The following is a 21945-nucleotide window of genomic DNA, read 5'->3' as shown; positions in this document are numbered from 1 at the left end:
ATCAAAGTTGAAAAGTTCAACTTTAATAATTTGAACAAAATGATTATGTTCAAATATAAATAATTGAATATTTTATAAATATTTAGCTCTAGGTGTGCACCAAACGAATAAGCCATTGTTGTAAAGATGAACAGCGGTTTTTGTTCCAAATCAATACGAACAAGATAAAAAAACAAAGTAAACTAACATTTTCATTGTTGTTTTGTTCCAAATCAATGTCATACATAATAGGGCTGAGCAGCGGATATTTCGATCCGCCTAAATTGACCAAACCGATCCGCCATATTTTGGACGAATGCGTAATAACGAGCGGACGGTTGCGGAATGATTTTTTTCAGTCCGCCTAGTTCTAGACGGATAGCAGATTTGAGATTCCTTTGGCCGCAACCGAATCGCCAAATCTCAAGCATCCCTAGTAATTTGTAAAATTTTGTATTTTCAATTTGTTTAGATATTCTGTTTCGATTTTCAATTAAAAAAAGTTTTAATATTCTGTTGTATTTTTAATTTGTTTTCAATTTGGAAATCCTTTAATCAAACGGCAAGTGTTGATATTTGGTATTTTTGTGTGAAAAATATAATGCTTAATTTTGTAATTTTTTTTAATAAATCAAATTAAATAGTTTTTGAATAAAAAATAATAATGAAATAGCTTTGATAATGCATAGTTTTTTTATATGAATTTATTATTGATATTTTACAATGTACTTGATAATCTTTTGGTTATGTTGAGTTGGATTGTTATTAAAAAATATATATATAAAAAAAAAGAGAAGTTGATAAGTTATTGTATTATGTTCCAAATTTGTAAAAATTTAAACTGCCAAACTGATTCGCATCCATTCGTCAATCCGTCAATCCGCTCAATCCACATCCGTCAATTTGGTGGATAGATGCAGATTGATTTTTTTCAATCTACTAATCCAGTGGACGGATGAAGGATTGAAGGTTTTCCGACCGCAACCGAACTGCGAACACCCCTAATCCATAGTATGTAAATCTTTCAAAATCAATTGATTTCAATGTCTAACTGTTCCAAAACAATAATATTTTGAGTTCGAAAAATAATAGAAAAGAGATTTGTCCTAAGTGATGGTGATATGTATAGAAATATTTGTATTTTCATATATGAATTATTGAAATGAGTATATACAAACCTATATGGTTCTTAACAACCATTTTACTTTAAGAGATTATTATCATATAAATTTAATAATTAAATAATATGTACTGAGGGATGTAGGTAAATAGAATTACATTTTTTGTAATACCAAAGTTGCACATAAAAATACAAAGAACAAAAATGAATCTTATATCTTATTTCAAGTTCATATACTCTACTTCCATATTCATTCATAAACATGAGTTTCTTTTGTTTTCTCACAAGTGGGGAAATTATTTGGTTTTAAGCGTTCAAATATGGACCTGGGTGAGCAGTCGTAATGGTAATTGATACCAGATTTTTTTTGATAATTTGAACCGTTCTTATTGTAGGGTTCGTTGAGAATATTATCTTTGCAAAAAATCAAATTAATCGGATATTTGTAACTCATGTCCTAATTGTTTTTATAAAAGGAAAATTTGGCTATAAACCCCCTTTACCTTCCTTTCATTGTTAAAAGGACTAAGAAAAAAATTATACTTTCTAAACCCCTTCATAATTATAAAGTCTTGCATAAAGAATAAAATTTATTATTTAAATATTTTATCAGGCTATTATACCCTCAACTAAATCTTCACACCTTCTTCACCCACTCTCTCCCCACTTTTTCTGTCTCTCTCCTCCCCTCTAAACACAGCTTCTCTTCATAGCCATGTCAGAGGCCACCTCAGTTGCCGGAGACTCTCTCCTCCGACCTACGACTCAGCCTCACTCAGCTGACCTCCCTCTCTCCCTTCTCTAACTTCGTCAAGCTTCAGATCTGGAAGCTCAGCTACCGCCTCTAGAATTTCTGCGTCGACCTCGCCAACGCCGCCGGCGTCCAATCCTCTTCCGCCACTCCCTCCGGCGAATACTCCAAGTGTCACAACCTAAACCCGCCCCTATAAGTTTAGTGTCATAACCGGCCAGTAATCTGAAATTACCAAAGGCCTTCCTATACAATCAAAAATAATAAGGGCTAGTGGAAGTACTAAATAAAAACACCAATAGTCCAATGAGCTATGCATCTATATGAACAAATACTTACATGCAAAAACGTTAATTTACCCACATTCAGTACATAACTTATAACTTAACGTCTTATACATAACATATGCACATAACAAAGGTGTACTTCACGATCAAAAGCCTGACAACAGCCTTCCAGGCCTAGCCCCAACTCAGAGGCACACAAAACAACTCGGTAGGCTTCAAAACTGTGGCTCAGCTAAAGACTCCTTGTAGGCTTGCCCTCCAGAATGCCCACCTATACATATATATAAAAACAGTGAGCTAAAACCCAGTGAATAACATTAAAGTAAAGGGGTTAGTGAACGAATTCCAAACATAATATCCGTAAAACAAATCATATCATAATCAATCATATCAGTCTCATATCAGAACATAACGTAACGGTACATCTCACAGAACATATCACATATCGTCTTCCGACTAGAGTAATCGGTTTCGGATACCGATTAAACACATATCACCACAATGAAGTGACTAGCGAGATCTCGTATCACATATATGTCACGGACCCGCATTTACATGTCATCCCCCATGACTTGGGACTATCTGTGGATGCCATAATAGATTCACAAATAGGACATTCGTTCATATAATCAAGATAGCATTTCAAGAAACCATAGCTTATCGATGACAATTAAAACATAATTTATATCAACATATTTTTACAAAAATGTTACTCACAGTGGGCTCCCGAAAAACACGTGCTAATCGTTTGGCGTCCGACCTAAACAAATAAGTCAAGCACAACACGATTACAATTACGCTCTCACAATCTATTTAATTCGGTTACTTGTTTGCTTTTCGGTTTCTCTCATTTGATTCTAATTTTCATTCGATTATTCCTATTTATTTTTCTTTCATTCTTTTTAAATATGGATGACTAGTATTAGGAATAAATTAGATTATTAACCTCCAATTAAAATATGTTTAGCTATGTATTAATCAAACTAATTAAATATAAATAATCTAATCATATACCAACCCTTATTAAGTTCACTAATTACACAATCAAACTTAACCTAGGCCCATACACATTAAATTACAATTATTCAGTCATGTTTAAATTACTGAATCAGAAACTCATAAATATGTACATTTGAAATTTCAACTCCAAATCAAAGCCCAAAACTCTTAAAAACATGTTGATTAAGACCTTGTTGAAATTCAATATTTAACTTGAAATAAAGATCAAACCTTCAATGTAAACTCAATTTCCACTTAAAATATCAAAATCTAAAATTTAAGTGTAAAATCATAAAACATGCAAATTTGAGTTCCAAATTCATCTTTCGTGGAACATTCTTTTGAATTCCTTTAAGCCATGCAAGGAAACATAAAAGCATGGACATGAATTTCTAACATGAAACACAATTAAAATTTTAAAACAAAACTCAAGTGTTCAATTGAAAGATCAAAATGTTAATTAATTTGGAACATTACAAAACATGCCTATTTTGAGCTCTAAATTAAAAATTCATGGAATCTCCTCCTCCAATTTGGAGAACTATGCAAGAAATCAAATGGATAAAAACAAATTTCCATAAAAATCATGCTATGCATGTTGAGTTTTAAACATGTATTCTTCTAATTCCTCATTTTATAATTATATAGACCCAACTCTAATATTTACTCCATGAATTAAAATGTTTAATCTCAAAACTTGCATTCTTAAGCTTAAAATCCTCAACTCTCATGGAAAATTACTTCATTTTGTGAATCCATGCAAGAGAATGAATGTATGTTCATGAATCTTTAAAAATCTTGACATGCATGTATACATTTTCCATTTATATCAACATTTCTTACAATCAAGTTTAATTCACCTCATCTCTTACAATCAAGTTTCTTTTCTTCTTAAATAATCTAGAATTCCATAAATATGAATGTAATTCTTCAAATTGGTGAGGTACAAGCAAGGAATTCTTACCTAGAGTTAGAGAATTGAATTGAATTGAATTCCTATTTTTTCCTTCAAGTTTCTACTCTCTTGGTATTCTTTTCTTCTTCCCCTTAATATTCTAACAAAGCTCATAATCACTCTCTTGAATCCTTCTCTCTCTCCACGTATGTGTGTTGGATGCCTCAACAAACCCACTATTTTTCTTATATCAAGTGAATGGGTTAATAAATGAGTAGAATAACTAATATAATAATAATTAAATTTTCTAGTTTAAATAGTAGTTAACTAACTCAAATAAATTAAATTAAGTTAACCTCTAATATTTTTGACTTAAATCAAGTTAGTTTCAATTTGCCTAATGTAAATTAGGCTATAATTTCATATCCAATTATTTAATTTTAACTTATTAAAATTAGCGAATCAGACAAGTTTAATTTTTAATTAAACTTCTCAGGTAACTCTAAAAATTCCAATTAACATATCCTTGCACTCAATTTTGATTTCTGAACCCATTTATGTCATCAATTTCAATTCCAAAGTTGTATTCTCAACAAATAATTTCTCAATTTGGACAAATATACACAAATTAAATCATTTAATCCGCAATTAACACATGGATAATTCAAAAAATTATAATTTGTATTTTTTGGGTGTTACACCAAGCTCCGCCACGTCTCTGCTAATTTGCTCTTCCTCGTCACCAACAAGTATGTATATGTGGATATATATATATATATATGTGTGTGTGTGCATGTTTGTATGTATATATGACTCATACATATATGTGTATATGTATATATATCGGTAAGTGAGCATATGTATGTATATTTGTGAGCATATGTATGTATATCTTTGAGTGAGTGTATGTATGTATATCTGTGAGTGTGTGAGCGTATGTATGTATATCTGTGAGTGTGTGTATATGTATGTATATCTGTGATTGTATGTATGTATGAGACAAATTTGGAACAGTAAAATTTTACTCTGGTTAAAAACATATTGATTTTCTCAGCAACTAAACTATATTTGGTTTTCTTGTTATGTTTCTATGATTTTCTCAGCAACCAAACATGCAAGGTTATTAATACATGACACTTAGTGTGATTCAAAGTAGATACTCTCCTTAGATCATAGTAAAATTGTACTTTCAGAGTAAAATTTTACTCTAAATCAGAGTAAAATTTACTATGATTCAAAATAAAATTTTACTTTGAAATTTACTCTGGTTAAAAACATGTTGATTTGCTTAATGATATAAAATTTTACGTTAAATCATAGTAAACTTTACTCTGATTCAGAGTAAAATTATATTTTCAGAGTAAAGTTTTACTCTGAAATTTTACTCTGGTTAAAAACATGTTGATTTGCTTAACAATGATTCAGAGTAAAGTTTACTGTGATTCAAAGTAAAATTTTACTCTGAAATACACTATGAAGATGGCTAAATAGGAGAGCTGATAGATATGAGGGTAATATAGTAAAAGAAACAAGTTTTAAAATATTAGGGGGTTTTGAAAGTACCTATATAATTCTTGTCATTTTAAAAGACATATTAGATAGTGAGGGGTTTATTACCAAATCCCCCTTTATAAAATTATCAAAATTATCTTTATTGTTAATTTAAAAAAAAAAACAAAACAAAACAAAACAAATTTACTCTTGTTATAGGGCTATAGATGTCCAACCAACTTAATTTTTTGTATGAATTATCTACTTAACGAATTTTATAATATGAACAATTCAGATTATTGGAAGAGACTTAGGACGAGCCTCTACAAGGCGTCATATATAGCAGCCTGCTGTGCACAACAAGATTCCCAATTCCTATATAGTTTTTGAGTTGTTTGTTTTCCATATTTTTTGTTTTTATTATAATTTTTAAATATTTTAATCAATTTTATTTTTATTTTATTTTTTTATGTTTAGATCCACTTAATCTATATACACTTAAAAAATAAAATATTTGTGAAAAAATCTTTAAACAATTCATCAAAAAAACAAAACAAAAACAAAAATTCTATACATTTTTATTTTTTTATATTTGTTGATTTTTTAAAAATTTCTTCACAAATATTTACTTTTTAAGTACATTTTGATTAGGTATATATATTTAAAAAATAAAAGAAGTAATTAGAATATGAATGAAAATTACTAAAAATAATAAAATATGAAAAACTTAAAAACTATATTTGATAACTCAAAATAAATTTTTTTTTTTGAAACCTCGTATGCCAAACGAAAGCCTAGCGTCTCACATTCTCCATATGAAAGAGGAAAAAAAAAAAGGCGAAAAATAAAATGGGAATACCACTGATTATTTTTTCTAAAATAACAAGTGAAACAAGTAAGGGTTTCAATCTTATTGATGATTCATATGTTAGTACTTCAACTAGCTCCATTTGCATAATTGGTTCAATTTTATGTTAGGAATATCGTAAAATTATATTATGGCAAAAGAGAATCATGGTAGATTAGGACTAATACACCCTGTGAGGCAAGATAAAGAATAATTAATTTATGAGAGACATTTTTCTGTCTTTTTAAGTTTTCTTTTCTTTTTTCAGTCATATGTATTATTAACTGTACGATGTGCTTTTTTTTTTTTAGAACATTGAAAACCATCAGGGATCATCTGTATTAGGACACGACCATACAGTCATATGTATTTTCTTAGTCATATGTATTATTAACTGATTTAATTATAGAATGATTTAAAAATCTCAAAACATAAGAATATTAAGACATGGTCGTACAGTCAGGAATCATCTATTCTCAAATTTCTATCATTCTGTCCCAATGCATTTTCAGTTGTAGATCATATGAAAATCTAGTGACTTGAGAATCTTGCAAAATAATTAAATGATTAAGAATATATTGGAACATAAGAACAAAAAGATTTGGAGAAAAAAAAAAAAGAATCTTGTGTTTTATCATGCGGTTGAAAATACACCGAACAAGAAAATAAGAATTTTTGAGACATGAGATCCCTTGCTTAATTAATGTGACTTAAATGATCTACATCTCATGCTAGACAAAAAGGAATTCAAAACTAATTGATAACTTTTATCTCAAAACTTCTCTATTCTCTGTCTTAACTAATTTATAATTATAATATTACGTGTTTAAAATTATTTCAAGATAGTCATATAATGAAATAGTTATGAATCAAATGAGACATAAATATAAGACAAATTTTAAGACAGGATCTCTACCCACCTAAACTCTTTCTTAGATTAGCCCCTCTCTCTCTCTCTCTCTCAAAAGATAGTAAGAAAAATGAGTATCCATTATCATAAAACACTTTCAAACAAATGAACCTCGCAACACAAACCATGCAAATTCCAACATGTTTCTACATTAGAGGTTCTTCTGTATAGAGATGGAAGTCCTACAACTACTGAACAATGTCTCTCTCCTACCTAGTGAAGATAGAAGAGAAACCCTAGAAGTCTTCTTTGATATGGCAGCCTTAGGACTGTATATATGATTGTCTAAACCGCCTCCATAGCTCTTACATGACTTCACTTTCCTTCTATAAGGTCTTTTTCCCTTCTTAGCAAGGTCTTCAAGGCTCTTCACACTTGCAAGAGATCCAAAAGTCTGTGACTTGCCTTGATAATACTTTGAAAGCCCTCTCCTGCACAATCACATAGGTGCACACTTTTTAGTACTCTAAAACTTAAAAAGTTATGTTTGGATCTTGAGTTTGTAAATGAATTTTCAGAGGGATTTATGAAGTAAAAAAGAAAAGGGAAGGAAAACAGATCGTGGCTTTGGTTACATTTACGTTTTATTCGCTTTCATTTTTCATTTTTCATTTTTTTGGGCATTTTCTAAAAATGGGTTATTTTCAAAATAGTTTTTAGAAACAATTTGACAAAAAAGTATAGATCTGTTTTTTGTAAAAAATAAAAAACGAGAATAGAAAAATGAAAACACAACCAAACTGTTCTAATTTGTAATTTCTTTTTTTTTCTTTTTTCTTCACAACAAATTCAAAATTCAAACACACCATCTTAATGCTTAAATAACAAATCAAATATATTTATGTAGATACATAAATTATACAATTGATCACTCACTTGATGGGTAGTTGGGCCATGAGCTCTGATAATTCATACAAAGGTCCATCAGAAGGTGATGATGAAGATGATGTTGAAGACGTTGCATCCTCCATCATATCTAATGAAGAAGATGATCCATTAATTGAACCTTCAAAGGAGGACTCACTGGACTCAAAACCACATATATCATTGCCACCTTCCATAATCACCCATTGATAGTTGAGCACATCATCATTTTTCTTCAATATTTTGTCTTCATAAATTTTCTCTTCTCCACCCATTGTAATAATTCAAAGTCCAAGCAACAGGAACAAGAATAGCAAGAACAAAGGAGGAGGAGGATATTTTAGTCTCTCTCTGTATATGTATATATATGTTAGGGTTTGACAAAAGTAAAAAAGAAATGGTATTATACTGATGAGACTTGGTTAGGGAATTTATACAATATGTGTAAGGTTATAAATGAAGCAATGGAGGGTGCTGAATAGTGTGTCCTTCTGTATAATACTTTTTCTTTGTTGTTGCTCTATCCTTAGATTTGTCAATGTCATATTCTCTCTCATGATTTGAATTGCTTTCCCATTCTACAAGGAAATAAGATAAGGTCTATATTTGAAGACATCCATATCTGAGTCATCACCACCTTTTTCATTATGGGGAATTGAGGTCACAGTCTTGGGCGACTTTGCCCTCATGAAGTCATAACACAAACACCCATTTATCTTTGGAGTAATGTTGGGTGGTTGAAAAAGATGGCTCAAATGATTCAAATTTCACATTATTGGTGTTTGGTCGATCATTCGGTCGTTTGTCCTATAAGAAAGTTGACAGTCACGATCGATAAAGGTGATAATTGCGGTAGATAAATTTTCACCTGGTCGTCTGGGTAGACGTTCGGCCGATCATCCGCCCAGATAACTGGTCAACACCCATTCGAGTTATTTGAGCGGCTCCTTTTCAGGCCACTAAGCATTTTGCTTTTTTTTTAAATATTATATTTATTAGTGGATGAATTTTACTGTATTTTTTTTACCTCTTATGTGGTCAAATAACAATGTCATTGTGTATATACAAAATCTATCTTATTCGAAAATAATAATAATAATGTTGTAGGTCTAATATGATATTTGGTGGGAAAAAAATTGGCGAAATTTATATAGCAATCTTCTTTCTTTCCATTGTATTTAAGCTGAAAAATGTATATAGCTAACCCCAGTTGATCTGAACATAAGGCTTCAGTCCTATTTGGTGCAAGTTTATAGATATAATTCTAGATTTTTTTTTTTTTTTTTAAAAAAAGAAGTTATTTTAGAAATATGTACATTATGCTTATAAAGAGTTAGAAATAACATTATATATATATATATATATATTACTAGGAAGCTTGGGAAATTTTAATTTTAGCTTAAATTTTTTAATTTATCAAGTTTTAACTTGAGAAAAATTACGCCAAGTAAATCCTTAGTTTGGTTTGATCTCTTTTTTCATTTATTTTCATAAATTCATTCAGAAATTCAAAATCCAAATAGAATGGCATCTCATTTGTCATGCCAAATAGTAATCTCTAATTTTAGTATATAACCTTTTATTAAATTTAATTTAATTTAATTCATGTTCAAGAGTTTAAATTTGTTCATATAAGCCTAATTTAAGGACAGTACAAGTTTTATTGTCTCAACTGTTTGACAGTTTTTGCAGTGAAGTATTCTTATATATAACAATAATGAAAAATTGAAACCACTAGATTTATACCGAATACTTGGTGCATTGGTATTCTATGTTGTAGAAATTGAAGTATCACATAGAGATAATTAACCAATGGAGAGAATCATAATGTTAAGATGCTCAAGCATATATATGAATAGAAAAAATAAAAATAAAAATTGTTAATAGTGTTAAGAAAAGTCAGGCCTAGTGAGCTCAATACGTACATTTTATACATATGAAAAATTAAGCTGATCTGATAATTTTATACACATCTTTTCATCACAATTGTATGCAAAAAAATGACAAATCTTAGTTTAAAAATAAAAATTTGTGTGTGCAAATAAATATGATAAAAACATGTACTTATAATTATTAAATCAATCTATTTTTTTTATATACATAATTTATGAACATATGTTAATAAAATAAACAATTCAGATAATAAAAGTTTGGCTATGATGGACCCATTGGGCTGAAGTGCACAGTCTAATAATAGACTTAAAAAAATGTTTAGGAGCTCTAAAGGAGTTCTAGGGAGTGGTCCTCACTTATTGATGTGATGTTTTTATCTTAGATTTTTTTTTTTTGTTAATTTTCACCTCATTAATGCTCAATTAGTACTTCCAAATTAGTGGGATGAATCATTATTGATCGACTTAAGAGAAGCTCTTCTCTGACATATTAACTAGTTTAAGGAAAAATGTAAATATTAATCAATAATCAATCCAAAAGGTTGATTTTTTAGAGAAACGTTAATGTTGTGTTTGGTTAGAGATTTTGAGGAGAAATTTGTAAAGAAAAATGGAAAAGTTAGTAAAATGTGAATAAAATATACTTATATTTCACATAATTTTATATACTTTTTTTCATTTCTCTTTTTAAATCCTTTTCTAAATCTCTAACTAAATACAGCGTAAAAAATTTAAAAATAAAATTTGAAAAAAAGTCGCAGAATAAACATAGAGTCGTAATTGTTTATTCTGTGATTTTTCTGTTATATTTATGCTATAATTTATTTTAACTTTTATATCCGACGGGATACAAGTATTTTAAAGAGAGAGAATGTTGAGTGGTTATAGATTCTTAACCTTTACCATTTAATTAAGACTAGAGTAGAGAGTGTGTTCATTTAATTAATGAAATGGACGGTGGAGAGTGGCTGAAAACAGGGGAAACAAGGATAAGGAGGGTTGACCAGTGATGAGTCATCCTCATATCATAGAATTTGAACACATCACCCTGAATCATTCATTTGTCTCCACCACTCATCTTTTGTGGGTAGGCCTTAAATCTTATCCATGGCCCACAGTTTAGAGGTGGGACATTATTGATGTGTTTGTTAGTTGTGGGTTTGTAAATTCTAATCTTTTTGGAATAATGATTGAGATCCTGTCTTCATGAGATTCTTATAAGACGCTTATAAATCTGAATTATTTATGATATGAATTTCATATATATATATATATATATATATAAAAAAGTGAACTTCACATGTATATAAAGAGCCAAGATCATTTTAAAAATGTGAGAATCATCCAAAAAGATCCCAAACATTTTCCAATCTTTTCCCTCGATTTTCTCAATAAGTAGCTAATCCTCGTGTCATATGTCTTGCAAGATATCTTTTATGTCTTTAGTCTCAAAACTTACAAAGGGGTTAATTTTATTAAGAATAGAGAGATTTCAAAAAATTATTAAAAAATTTATATAATACTCATATAAGTATAAGTGTAGGGGTAAGTTTTATATGTTATGAGTCTCACATTTACGTGAATATTATATAAAATATTTGATAATATTTTTTAAAATTTTTCATATTTTTTTATTTTTATTTTTATTTTTATCTCTTAAATTGTCGTTACTTTTTTTTTCATTTTTTGAACTATTAATTTCTTTAAAACTCTTAAAATTCGAGATAGTTGTCCAAATCAATAGTTGTAAAAGCTTAATTTAACGGTCAAAAATGTCATTTATTTAAACAACTTAAATTATATAACCAATCAACTTAAATTATATATAAGTGTAGGTGTAGGTGTAGGTGTAGGTGTAGGTGTAGGTTCCAGTATGTTAAAACGAGTGAGGAAGAAGATGGCGTTTGATTGTAGTGTGTAAATTGTCTAAATAGTGTGAGTAAGATGAAACTTTGATTGTAGTATCAAAAATGTTTTAGAGTTCTAATAAACGAGCTTTAATATCTCTAATAGAGTGTGGGTTTCACTCTGATAATAATATTTGTGTCTCGTGAGTTTTTTTTTTTTTTTTTTGAATTTTCATGTCATTAGAGCTCTTTGATTTAAAGAAATGTATCATTATTGTTGTAGTATATAGATTGTCCAAAATGTAAAATTACCTTTTGCTCATTAAGTTTGGTTTTTGCTATTATTCCTTTTGACGGACTCTCTCCAATTGGACTAGGCGTAGGTGGTGTCGAGTAATTGCCAAGTTTACAAGTTGAAGACATAAACACAAAAACAACCTATTTAATAAAGGGCTTAGCTTCTCTCTAGTTCGAAATAGGACTTGAGCGTATTGTTAGACTTTATGGGTTTATCTGAATCATTTAATATTTAGAGTTTATTAGCTCTACAAAAAATTATATTGGTCGGATATTAATAGGGGTGTGCGTAGTGCGGGTCGGTGCGGTTTGAGAGAAAAATAGAAACCGTATGGCGGGTGACAGATTGATAAAAGTATCACTAGAATTTGTCATTTTTCTTATCAAAAATCAGAGGTTCGGTTGGCAAATAATGGCGGATTTGCCTTGGCGGTTTATAAAAAATATAATTCAAATTACAAAACTTAAATCAAAGAGTAAAAAAAAGACGAGAGATACCGTGATGTTAAGCATCTTACGAAACTTTCTTCTGATGCAGCAAGTGTAGCAACGACATGATAATATCAACGACTATGCCATCAGTTCATTACAAGCATCTATGAAAGGTGCAATGATCAAATACAATATATAAAATTAATATCATTCAGGGTTTACAATATATTAAAAATGTTTACTGTTGAAAAGTATTTACATTGAAAAGTGAGCTGATACAAGTTTGCAACATGGCTAGAAAAAAAAAAAAAAAAAAAAAAAGATTGAAAAGTGAATTGAAATCCTACTTTATTTTAGATTACTGACATCTTGAATTCTCCTCGAGCAGTAATGTAATACTATATTTTAAGGTATAGAACAACAAGCAAACTTAAGTAAAAAAGAATTTTTAGAATCTTATAAAACATGATTTAATAGCGGTGCGGGTCGGTGCGGTTTGGAAGAAAAATAGAAACCGGCGGATTGATAAAAGTATTACTAGAATTTGCCATTTTTTTTACCAAAAATCGGCGATTCGATTGGCAAATAATAACGAATTTGCCTTGGCGGTGCGGCTTGGTGCGGTTTTGGCGGTTTCGACGGTATTATGCACACCCCTAGATATTAATAACGCTTTATTAGATCAAATTTGTGTCAATGGTAACTATGATTTTAAAAATAAATTTGACACAAATATAATCTGATCAAGTGGCTATTGATATTCAATCAACGTTATTTTTTATAAGGATGAAACATTTGACGAGTCCTAAATATTAAACCATTCGGATCATTGATGTGGGCCCTGTGGTGGGCTCACGAGGCCCAACAAGGCGCTCCAATTGCAAAACCAAATGGAGAGAAGCATTGTCCTTTAATAAATGTGTTATCTACGCAAATACTAGCACGACCTGGTAAAAATCATGTCAATATGTGGTTGACACGATTAATTGATGCACCTATTTAACATGCATGATACAACACGAAGACAAGAAAAGAAAACTTATTTAACCTGTTAATATTTTGTTCCATCTTTGTTACTTTCTATACTATGAAATTCATGGTTCATATTAGTTTAAGCATTAAATGAATGACTGAAATTAATTTTGATCAAATTATATATATACACAAACGTGGTCATTAACAGGTCAATGTCGGGATGGAGTCAAGTTTGTGTTAATGGGTTGACACACCATTTAAAATAGGTTAGACATTTTCACTTTGGGTTATACAAGTTCAACCCAAACACGACGCATTTAATATATTATAACCCACTAAAGCTTCGTTTGGGAAGCCATGGTTTGGGCTTTTTTGGCTATTTTAGCCACAAAAAACAAAATAGGCTATTTTAGCTATAAGGCTAAAATAGTCAAAAAAGCCAAAAAGCCAACCCACTTTCCAAACGGAGGCCAACTTCATATATGATTCAAGTTTTATTATCATATTAGGAATTCCCACTACTAAATTGAACTATATAAATTGAAATTAGAAACATTAAGAACTAAAAAGATTAAATTAATAGTTCAAGTATGAAATAGAAAAAATGACAATAAATTAATAATTTAGGAGATTAAATTAAAAGTAAAACAAAATTTTCACAAAATAGGATATTCTGGTGTAGAAGATGGAGGAGGCAAGCAAGGAACAAAATAAATGTATAATTTCCACAACCTCTTTCTGACACAGTTGTTTTACCTGAGATTTCCCTACAGGCAAGTGAGCAAAAGCTTTCCCATGGGCATGCAATCACATTTATTTATTTTTTATTTTTTATTTTTAAAAAAAAAGGAAAAAAAAAATTGATTAATAATATTGATAGGTTTCCATGTTGATGGGGCTTAACATATGGTGCCATAACCTCAAAACAACCCTTCAAAGGAATGCCACTGCTCGACAAAAATACTGCAATGGATTCTTAAATCTTATAAAAGCATACATAAGTGGCGAGTTTTTTTTTTTTTTTGCATGCAAATTCGATTCATACATCAAACTGCAATATGCTTAGGAATAGAAAAACAAAGAGGGAAACATTTGCTTCATTCCAGCTATATGCTTTAGGTAATGTTCTAGTAAATTGTTAACCAGAACATATAGGGGAAAAAAAGTTCTACACTCTTAACATCATTACAAGACAGATCATCTCGGAAAATTTACAGGAGGTTCCAAGCTACCTACCAGAATCCCTAGGTCAATGTCCTTATCTTCAAACTTCTTGATGAATGGGTGACTCTGCATGAATGAAAGGGGTTCAGCAGTCAAGTACTGAAAGACGAAACATCCATGTTTTTCCAGAAAATAAAAACAGAAAATGAAAACAAAAACAAAACCAAACAAGCCCAACAAATCTACATTCTCATTAAGCAATATACTAACCAGAAGGTCCAGAGCTGACAATCTGTCTCGAGGGTCCTGTTGTATGCTGCACATGCATAAAAACAATACAGTCAAGATACCAATTTGAACAAAATTGTTATGTTATAGGGGGAGAAGATATGTCAAGCAACTCAAGCTACTTCAAAATATCATTGCTACTTGCAAAACAACTCAAGCTACTTAAAAATGTCAATGCTACTTTAAAAACAAACTCAGCAGATGATTAAACTTGAGATTCTCTACATTCACAGCAGCAATGTAAATTGTGGGCAGCAAATCAAGGAGGGAGAAAACATGCATAGGAACATTGCTCTTAGCAGAAAAGTTGTTCATACAATGTTTATAATTGAAAGCAATAAAACCAATAGCTCCTTGTTAATATTCCACAAACAAAATCTAGATCATGCTTGGAGTAACTCTTGAGATGATCATGTTGTTGGCATTTAATACTTTTTCAATCAACAAACAGTGAAATGATCCCTAGGAGTAGGTACAAGGTGCTTTCCCAGTTGCAGTAGGTCCAATTTTATTATTGAAATTCTAATGGAATGCATGGTTAATGGCCTAAATATTGCAATTTGCAACTGAATGTCATTAGGCAACACAAATTCCTCGTCTAGTAACAAGAACTCATGTTCAAAAGATTAAAAATACACACACACACATATATATATATATATGTATATATCTGTATTCATCTTGTTCCAAATTCAAAATTAATTTTTACCAAAAAATAATGAGAAAACTGATCAATTGCTAATCTTGCCACAATGTCAAGGTTCACAAGGAATAGAAAAATGGAACTATAACTAATTTTATGAAATTGATCACTCGACATCATACTGGAAAAGGTATATGCAACTCAAGAGACAAGCCAAAATATAGTTATCAGAATTGATGGAAGTTTAAGTCAAAATGCCATCTCAGACTTGCAATTTCTTCTCCCCTGCCCCCCACCCAGCCAAATGATGTAACTTAGATTTCATGTCCTAGTTTTGGACCTATGACCTGCCTCAACTATAGGTGTTATTAGGGCTCACCTGACCCCAACAGGTTTACGAGGCTTAACATGTTGGAATTGGGCTCGATTTCAATCACTGAAAGTAGAATCTAGTTCATTAATCTTTTATGCACCCATTTTGCTTGAGAAATGCTTTGAAAGATAAAAATATATTTCTATTATATATAAATCCAACAGCAGAGTTTGTTGGACAGGTGGTTTTGGTGGAAGAATATTTTTTATTTGGCTTCTTTAAATAGCTGCCACTTGGCAAATTTGAGAAAGTTTCGTATGAAAATATATATGACAGAGGAGAGTGAGTGGAAAATAACTTCGTTTAAATTACAATGAGATAAGCAACACATGCATAGTACATGTTCCCCTCTAGTAACACATTAACAGACAACTAGTTGCCTTAACTGATGAAACAACAACAAAGACAATGCCCAACTGCAATTGCTAGAAGCTGATAATTGATAACATAATATATTCACAATGCAGTAAAATAATACGAACGCAAGATGAGAACATTGTAGCCATTACCAGGCAGATACAAATGAACAGAACTCAGGGGAGAACTGGTCTGGTGGAGCAGAAGGTGGTGGGCTTCCCACAATGGCCTCCAAAAGTTCATAAAAGCTTGGCCAAGCTTGCTGTTCTTCAGATTGTATGTAAGGAAAACGTCCTATAGCACACTCTAGAATTACCATGCCCAAACTCCAAATATCACTTTTATAGTCATAAGCTCTTCCACTAATTCTTTCGGGCTGACAAAAGATAGGAAAAACATTATCACTACTGGCATTCTTCAAATTACACAATGCATACTAGTTTGCATAAAAAGTTTGGAGAAAACCAAAATATTCTTAAACTACAGAACAAGAGAAGAATGACAACCACCTAAATAACTAGACCAGCTGAATTCTGCTGCAAATACAAGGACAATAACTCCACTTACCGACATGTAGTTGTAAGTCCCAACAAATGTATCCCGCTGACCCATTGAATTGGCAAGCATTGCACTCACACCAAAATCTGTAATCTTTACCTCTCCTTTGTGGTTTACCAGTAGGTTGGATGGTTTTATGTCCCTGTGAATTACATGTCGTTCATGGTGCAAATACACAAGACCCTGTAAAACCTGGAAGGGAAACACAGTGTAGGTTATGCTAATATGTACAAATTGTTCAAACTGTTGAAAAACTATCAATATCTCAGCTTTAAATCCAAACAGGAGAAATCACAACCTGCTTGCAAACAACTGCAAGATATGGTTCAAGGATCGTTTTGACTTGTCTAACTATATCTGTCAAAGACCCCCGGTCCATGTATTCTAACACCAGAGAAATAACTCCATTGTGATAGAAAGAGTGGTAGCAAACTACAACATGTGAACATTGTGATGCTTGATTTATTTTCAGTTCCTGCACAATTTGTTTGCGTATCTCCTCTTGTATATTCATCTGAATAACCTGCAACACATGACCAATGAATTTTTTTTGTTATGTAAACAAAACATGTCTGCCTGGATTGGAGTAGTTGATATCAGTATCCTTAGAAGAAGAAGAAAAAACGTATATGTGCCAACTGATACATTTTCTGGTGAATGTATTACTAAACACAGAATAGAGGTTGTCACCATAATCAATGTTTGAAGGAAGATGCCAAAATTTCAGGCCCTAGGTTCCAAGTACATCATTGATCATCCAACACATATAGATAAATCGTAGGAAAGAAATTCTGCAATCTTTATTGTGAATTACTATTCCTATATACAACTTTTCTACTGATTCTGGCCAATGGATTGTTCAGTATGCTAATGCATGCTTCATAGCTTCGTAGCTTACCAACTCTCTGTGCAAAAGTCAATAGTATGTAAAGTAGTCAAATCCGATGAATAGATGTGAAGTTGAGTAGAATTACCTTCAGGGCAAATAATGTTCCAACCCATTTATGGCGAACAAGTTGAACTACTCCACCACTTCCTTTCCCAATTACTTTGATGGTCTCAAGGTCTTCCAGTGAGAATTGGAGATCAAGTTCATTACTTTCTGAAGGCTGTCCAAATAAACAAGAAAAAAAACTCTGGTGAGTCTTCGACTGTAAACTTACAAAAATTAAGTGACATATACACATTCCTATATACCTTATGTTCTAAGTACATTTAAACAGATCTTGGTGTTTGACAATATTTGTCAAAAGACAAACCAATCAACATGGCAGGCGAAGAAGGTCTAGTTGAATTTTCCTTTCTAGGACCAACATCTTGCATTAAATGTCGGCATATAATCATACCTCCTAACTACACAGAAAAAATATTCGCTTAAACAGATTCTGCATTTCACCAATTCCTATACCCATTTGCATAGCCTCTATATAGACTTCAGTTTCAATTTAAATATCACCCGCTATTGATTTCTATGTTTTATAAAGTTATATCTATGAGCAAGGCTATCAGGATGATGCCTGCATATGCTTTTTTTTTAGAGGGGCCGCATTGCGCCGCTGCACACCCCAATTATCCTTCTTACTGCACATGCTTGATGGGTTTTTGATGCACCAAATGTCTCCCATCACCAAAAATTTCAATTTTAAACTATTACCAGAGGATATAAAATTGCAACATAAAAATTTTGGAATTATTTGCTTTCACACAATCTTTGGTTACTTCTATTCTATAAAATGATTGAGTTGAACTACTTTTTACACTTGTCCTGTTGCAACCACACACACCCAAAAAAAAAAAGAGAAAATATTTTCTTTCTCTAAATCCTACCCAGTGATGTTGAATCCTTTTATAGAAATAACCAAAAGATCACACTCCATGACAGCTCACATAGCACACAACCAAGGATATGGATCTACCATTTCATCATCACATTTGGCATAATTATCAATTTTGAAATTCAGCACAATTAGAAGGTTTGGAGTAATTGACTGTCATAAATACATGTTGAAAACATGTACACCAGTGACAGGTAAGAATTGATATCCAACAAATGCTTAGGGTAAGTTATATTAAGTTGTCACAAACACCAGCCACCACACGTGGAAAAAAAATCACATTTCTGTCTATTAGATCTACTTTAAGCAATCATTCAAGATTTTTCAGATTGTTTTGAAAAATAGGGAAAATATATATATATATATATATATATCCCAAATCAAATTTGCAATCTTAGCCATCCACCGCGGAAGTGATATATATACATCGCACGATAAAGTGGTTGAGCAATGTTAAATCCGGTAAATAGAAATAACAATTCATAGTTCAAACATACTTTGGGGCTGAACAGGAAGTACCAATTGAATTACCTGAAAACAGCTTAAAATTCAGATTATAATAACAAAACATAAATTAAAAGAAAGCTTACACGAGATTCGTTTTCTTCAGTAACGAGCCGCAAACCTTTCATGTTCAAGAGCAAATCGCCATCGTGAAATGTGCCACTCGCAGTCCTGCAAAATTCGAAATCAAGAAGATCATCACAAAACCCAAAATTAGGGATGTGGGAAACAAATCTAATGGAAATTCCAATTCCAAATCGATGTTCGATGAAGATTAACTGAAACCAGATATGGAGTGATAAACAGAAGCGATTTAACAGATTTAGAGAAACAAAGAGGGAAAAAGAAGAAAGAGTTGATTACAAGAAGTTGGTGATTGTGGTTTCTTGAGCGGGCACTGAGAGCTTGAGTTGCTGCAATGGCTTCTTGCTCTTCATGATCGTCTTCTAGGGTTTTGAGAGAGAGAGAGAGAGAGAGAGGGTTTTGGAGATGGAAATGGAGAAGAATCGGTAGAAAGGTCAATAAATTCAAACGATGATGACCGCGAAAATAATAACGTATTTTTTAAAAAATAAAAAAGTACGCTTTTTAAAACAAAAGTGACCAAATTATACTATAGAAATGGTCCTGGAATTTGTTTCTGTCTGTATTTTGTTTCTTATCTTTTTAATTCATTTGATTTTATCTTTTAATTTACGCTATGTTTGGGAACCTAGGAAGAAAAGAAAAGAAATGATTACTTAAGTAATAAGGGAAAAGAAAAGAAATGGTTGTGATTTCTCTCATTTTTATTTGGATAAAGAAGAAATAAAAGAAAAAAAATGATTGTGATTTCTCTCATTCTTGTTTGATTAGGTTTCATTAAGAGAAAAGAAAAGAAATTATTTTATGTTATATTACCAAAATAACTTTTTTATATTTTCAATCATTTTATTCCTTTTATTTGTATAGGGACAAAATAGGTATTATGAAAATAGTGGTTTCTTTTCTCTCCCAATCTCTCCACTTTTGGGAAGATTGAAAATGAGGCTCATAAGAGAAATGAGTTTCTCTCCATTTCTTCTCATTTCTCTCTACTTAAGTTATCCAAACAAATAAAAGAATTACATATCACTCCATTTCTTTTCCTTTCTCCTCAAATCACTCAATCCAAATATAGTGTTAATGAATTATATAAAATACATCCAATAAATAATCCCCACTTGAATAAGTGGATGGAAACCGTAACATGCCGCTCATGCGCTTCTTCTAACAATTACTGAAACACACATTCTTTTTTTACATCAGTAATGATTGGTGGTCTAAAAATACATAGTTTGAATGGTTCGAAACACTTAAAACGACGTCGTTTTAGGTGTAAAATGACATCGTTTTACAGAATTCGAGTCATTCAAACCACAGAATTCGAGCCACCAAACATTATTCGTTACACAATTATCTGTATACTTGCATCTAAACCACTTGTTTAATTTTATTAAATAAAATCGATAAAAAAAAATTATATTTTAATTATTAAATTCAACGAAAAATAATATTTTAGACATTTTATGTATATCAATATTGAGATTAATGGTTAAAATATTTTTTTTTTGTCGATTTTACTTGACGGAAATAGGCAAATAATTTATATTGAAATAAATCAAATGATTAGAGTTTAATTTGACAAAATTAAAAATTCATGACTTAGTCCTCGTTTGTTTTCAGAGGTAAAATAAAAGAAATTCATAGTGAAAGGATTGTTAGTGAGGGGATTTAATAAAATTGTATTTGTTTTGATGATAGTTGTTAGTGTAAGAATTGTTAAATTATTTTTATATAAAATAATAAATCAAATACAAAAAATTAAACATTAATGTTCAAAAAAAATGTCCAACATGTAAAAAAATAAAAAAGAATAAAAAAATTTCTAGTCCCCTCACTATTTTTCTAATACCACCTTCACCTGCTCCATCCCAATCCCCCTTCCAACCTCCATCTTAATCCCCTCCTCCATCCTAATTTCTTCCCCAACTTTACAAACAAATAACACTAAATGAGTCTCACCTCCATCCTAATCTCATCCCACCCACTGCACCTCAAAACAAACGGTGACTTATTTTGTTACAATGGTCAAACTCTGTGTTTGGTTAGCTTCTTCAAACATATTTTCAGCCCTTGTTTTGAGTATCTTGTTTGTTTAGGGTTTTCAAAAATTAATTCCACACCCACTTTTGAAAACTATTTCAAAGGCGGAAAAATTTAGACTAACCGGCCGTCCTCCTGGAAGTCCTGCCGGTTGACCAAAATAGTGCTAACTTTTTTTTTTTTTTTACACAATCGTCACATGTTATTTTTTATATTTTAAATAATAAAAAAAATCAGAATAAGTTTTGAATAGAATTTTGAGTTGTGTGTTTGGTTATGAGTTGTAAACTTTTGTATCAAATATCATATGTCACATCAAAAATTACAAACTCAATTCAAAACTCTTTTTAAACTCTTTTAAAAACTTCTAACCAAACAAATTTTTCACACTCAAATTATAATTTCAAAACTTACAAACTCAAAATACAACTCTATTCTCAAATCATAATTCCAAAACTTTTCCAAACACCACCTAAGTTTTTTTTGTATTTTTTCAAAAAAAATTATTCAGTG

At 31.0% G+C, this 21945-nt stretch overlaps 2 protein-coding genes across 2 annotated transcripts; both read right to left on the bottom strand.

Moving 5' to 3' along the window:
- Positions 1-7341: 7341 nt before the first annotated feature.
- Positions 7342-8828, bottom strand: LOC114285315 (protein OXIDATIVE STRESS 3). Its single transcript, XM_028228364.2, has 2 exons — positions 8156-8828; positions 7342-7710 (listed from the first exon to the last, which is right to left on the bottom strand). Exons 1-2 carry the CDS (start codon positions 8416-8418, stop codon positions 7431-7433), a joined length of 543 nt encoding a protein of 180 aa, XP_028084165.2. The 5' UTR covers positions 8419-8828; the 3' UTR covers positions 7342-7430.
- Positions 8829-14655: 5827 nt separating this feature from the next.
- On the bottom strand, positions 14656-20136 carry MKK6 (MAP kinase kinase 6). Its single transcript, XM_028228376.2, has 8 exons — positions 19672-20136; positions 19395-19479; positions 17944-18078; positions 17268-17492; positions 16979-17161; positions 16564-16787; positions 15021-15066; positions 14656-14876 (listed from the first exon to the last, which is right to left on the bottom strand). Exons 1-8 carry the CDS (start codon positions 19743-19745, stop codon positions 14784-14786), a joined length of 1065 nt encoding a protein of 354 aa, XP_028084177.2. The 5' UTR covers positions 19746-20136; the 3' UTR covers positions 14656-14783.
- Between the last annotated feature and the right edge of the window lie 1809 nt (positions 20137-21945).

This window comes from Camellia sinensis, chromosome 13, assembly GCF_055761805.1.
Source record: "Camellia sinensis isolate YWXY chromosome 13, ASM5576180v1, whole genome shotgun sequence".
NCBI lineage: Eukaryota > Viridiplantae > Streptophyta > Magnoliopsida > Ericales > Theaceae > Camellia > Camellia sinensis.
Note: the sequence above shows the minus strand (reverse complement) of the source record. Positions and strands in the feature narration are given on the sequence as shown.

Bases quoted from the DNA above. Each gene is read 5' to 3' on its own strand.
- LOC114285315 (XM_028228364.2), bottom strand. From the start codon at position 8,418: ATGGGTGGAGAAGAGAAAATTTATGAAGACAAAATATTGAAGAAAAAT. The intron at 7,711-8,155 runs GTGAGTGATCAA...GTGATTGTGCAG, and splicing joins ATGGCCCAACTACCCATCAA to GAGAGGGCTTTCAAAGTATT.
- MKK6 (XM_028228376.2), bottom strand. From the start codon at position 19,745: ATGAAGAGCAAGAAGCCATTGCAGCAACTCAAGCTCTCAGTGCCCGCT. The intron at 16,788-16,978 runs GTAAGTGGAGTT...ATCTTTTGTCAG, and splicing joins GGACTTACAACTACATGTCG to CCCGAAAGAATTAGTGGAAG. The intron at 15,067-16,563 runs GTAATGGCTACA...ATGCATGTGCAG, and splicing joins TGTTCATTTGTATCTGCCTG to CATACAACAGGACCCTCGAG.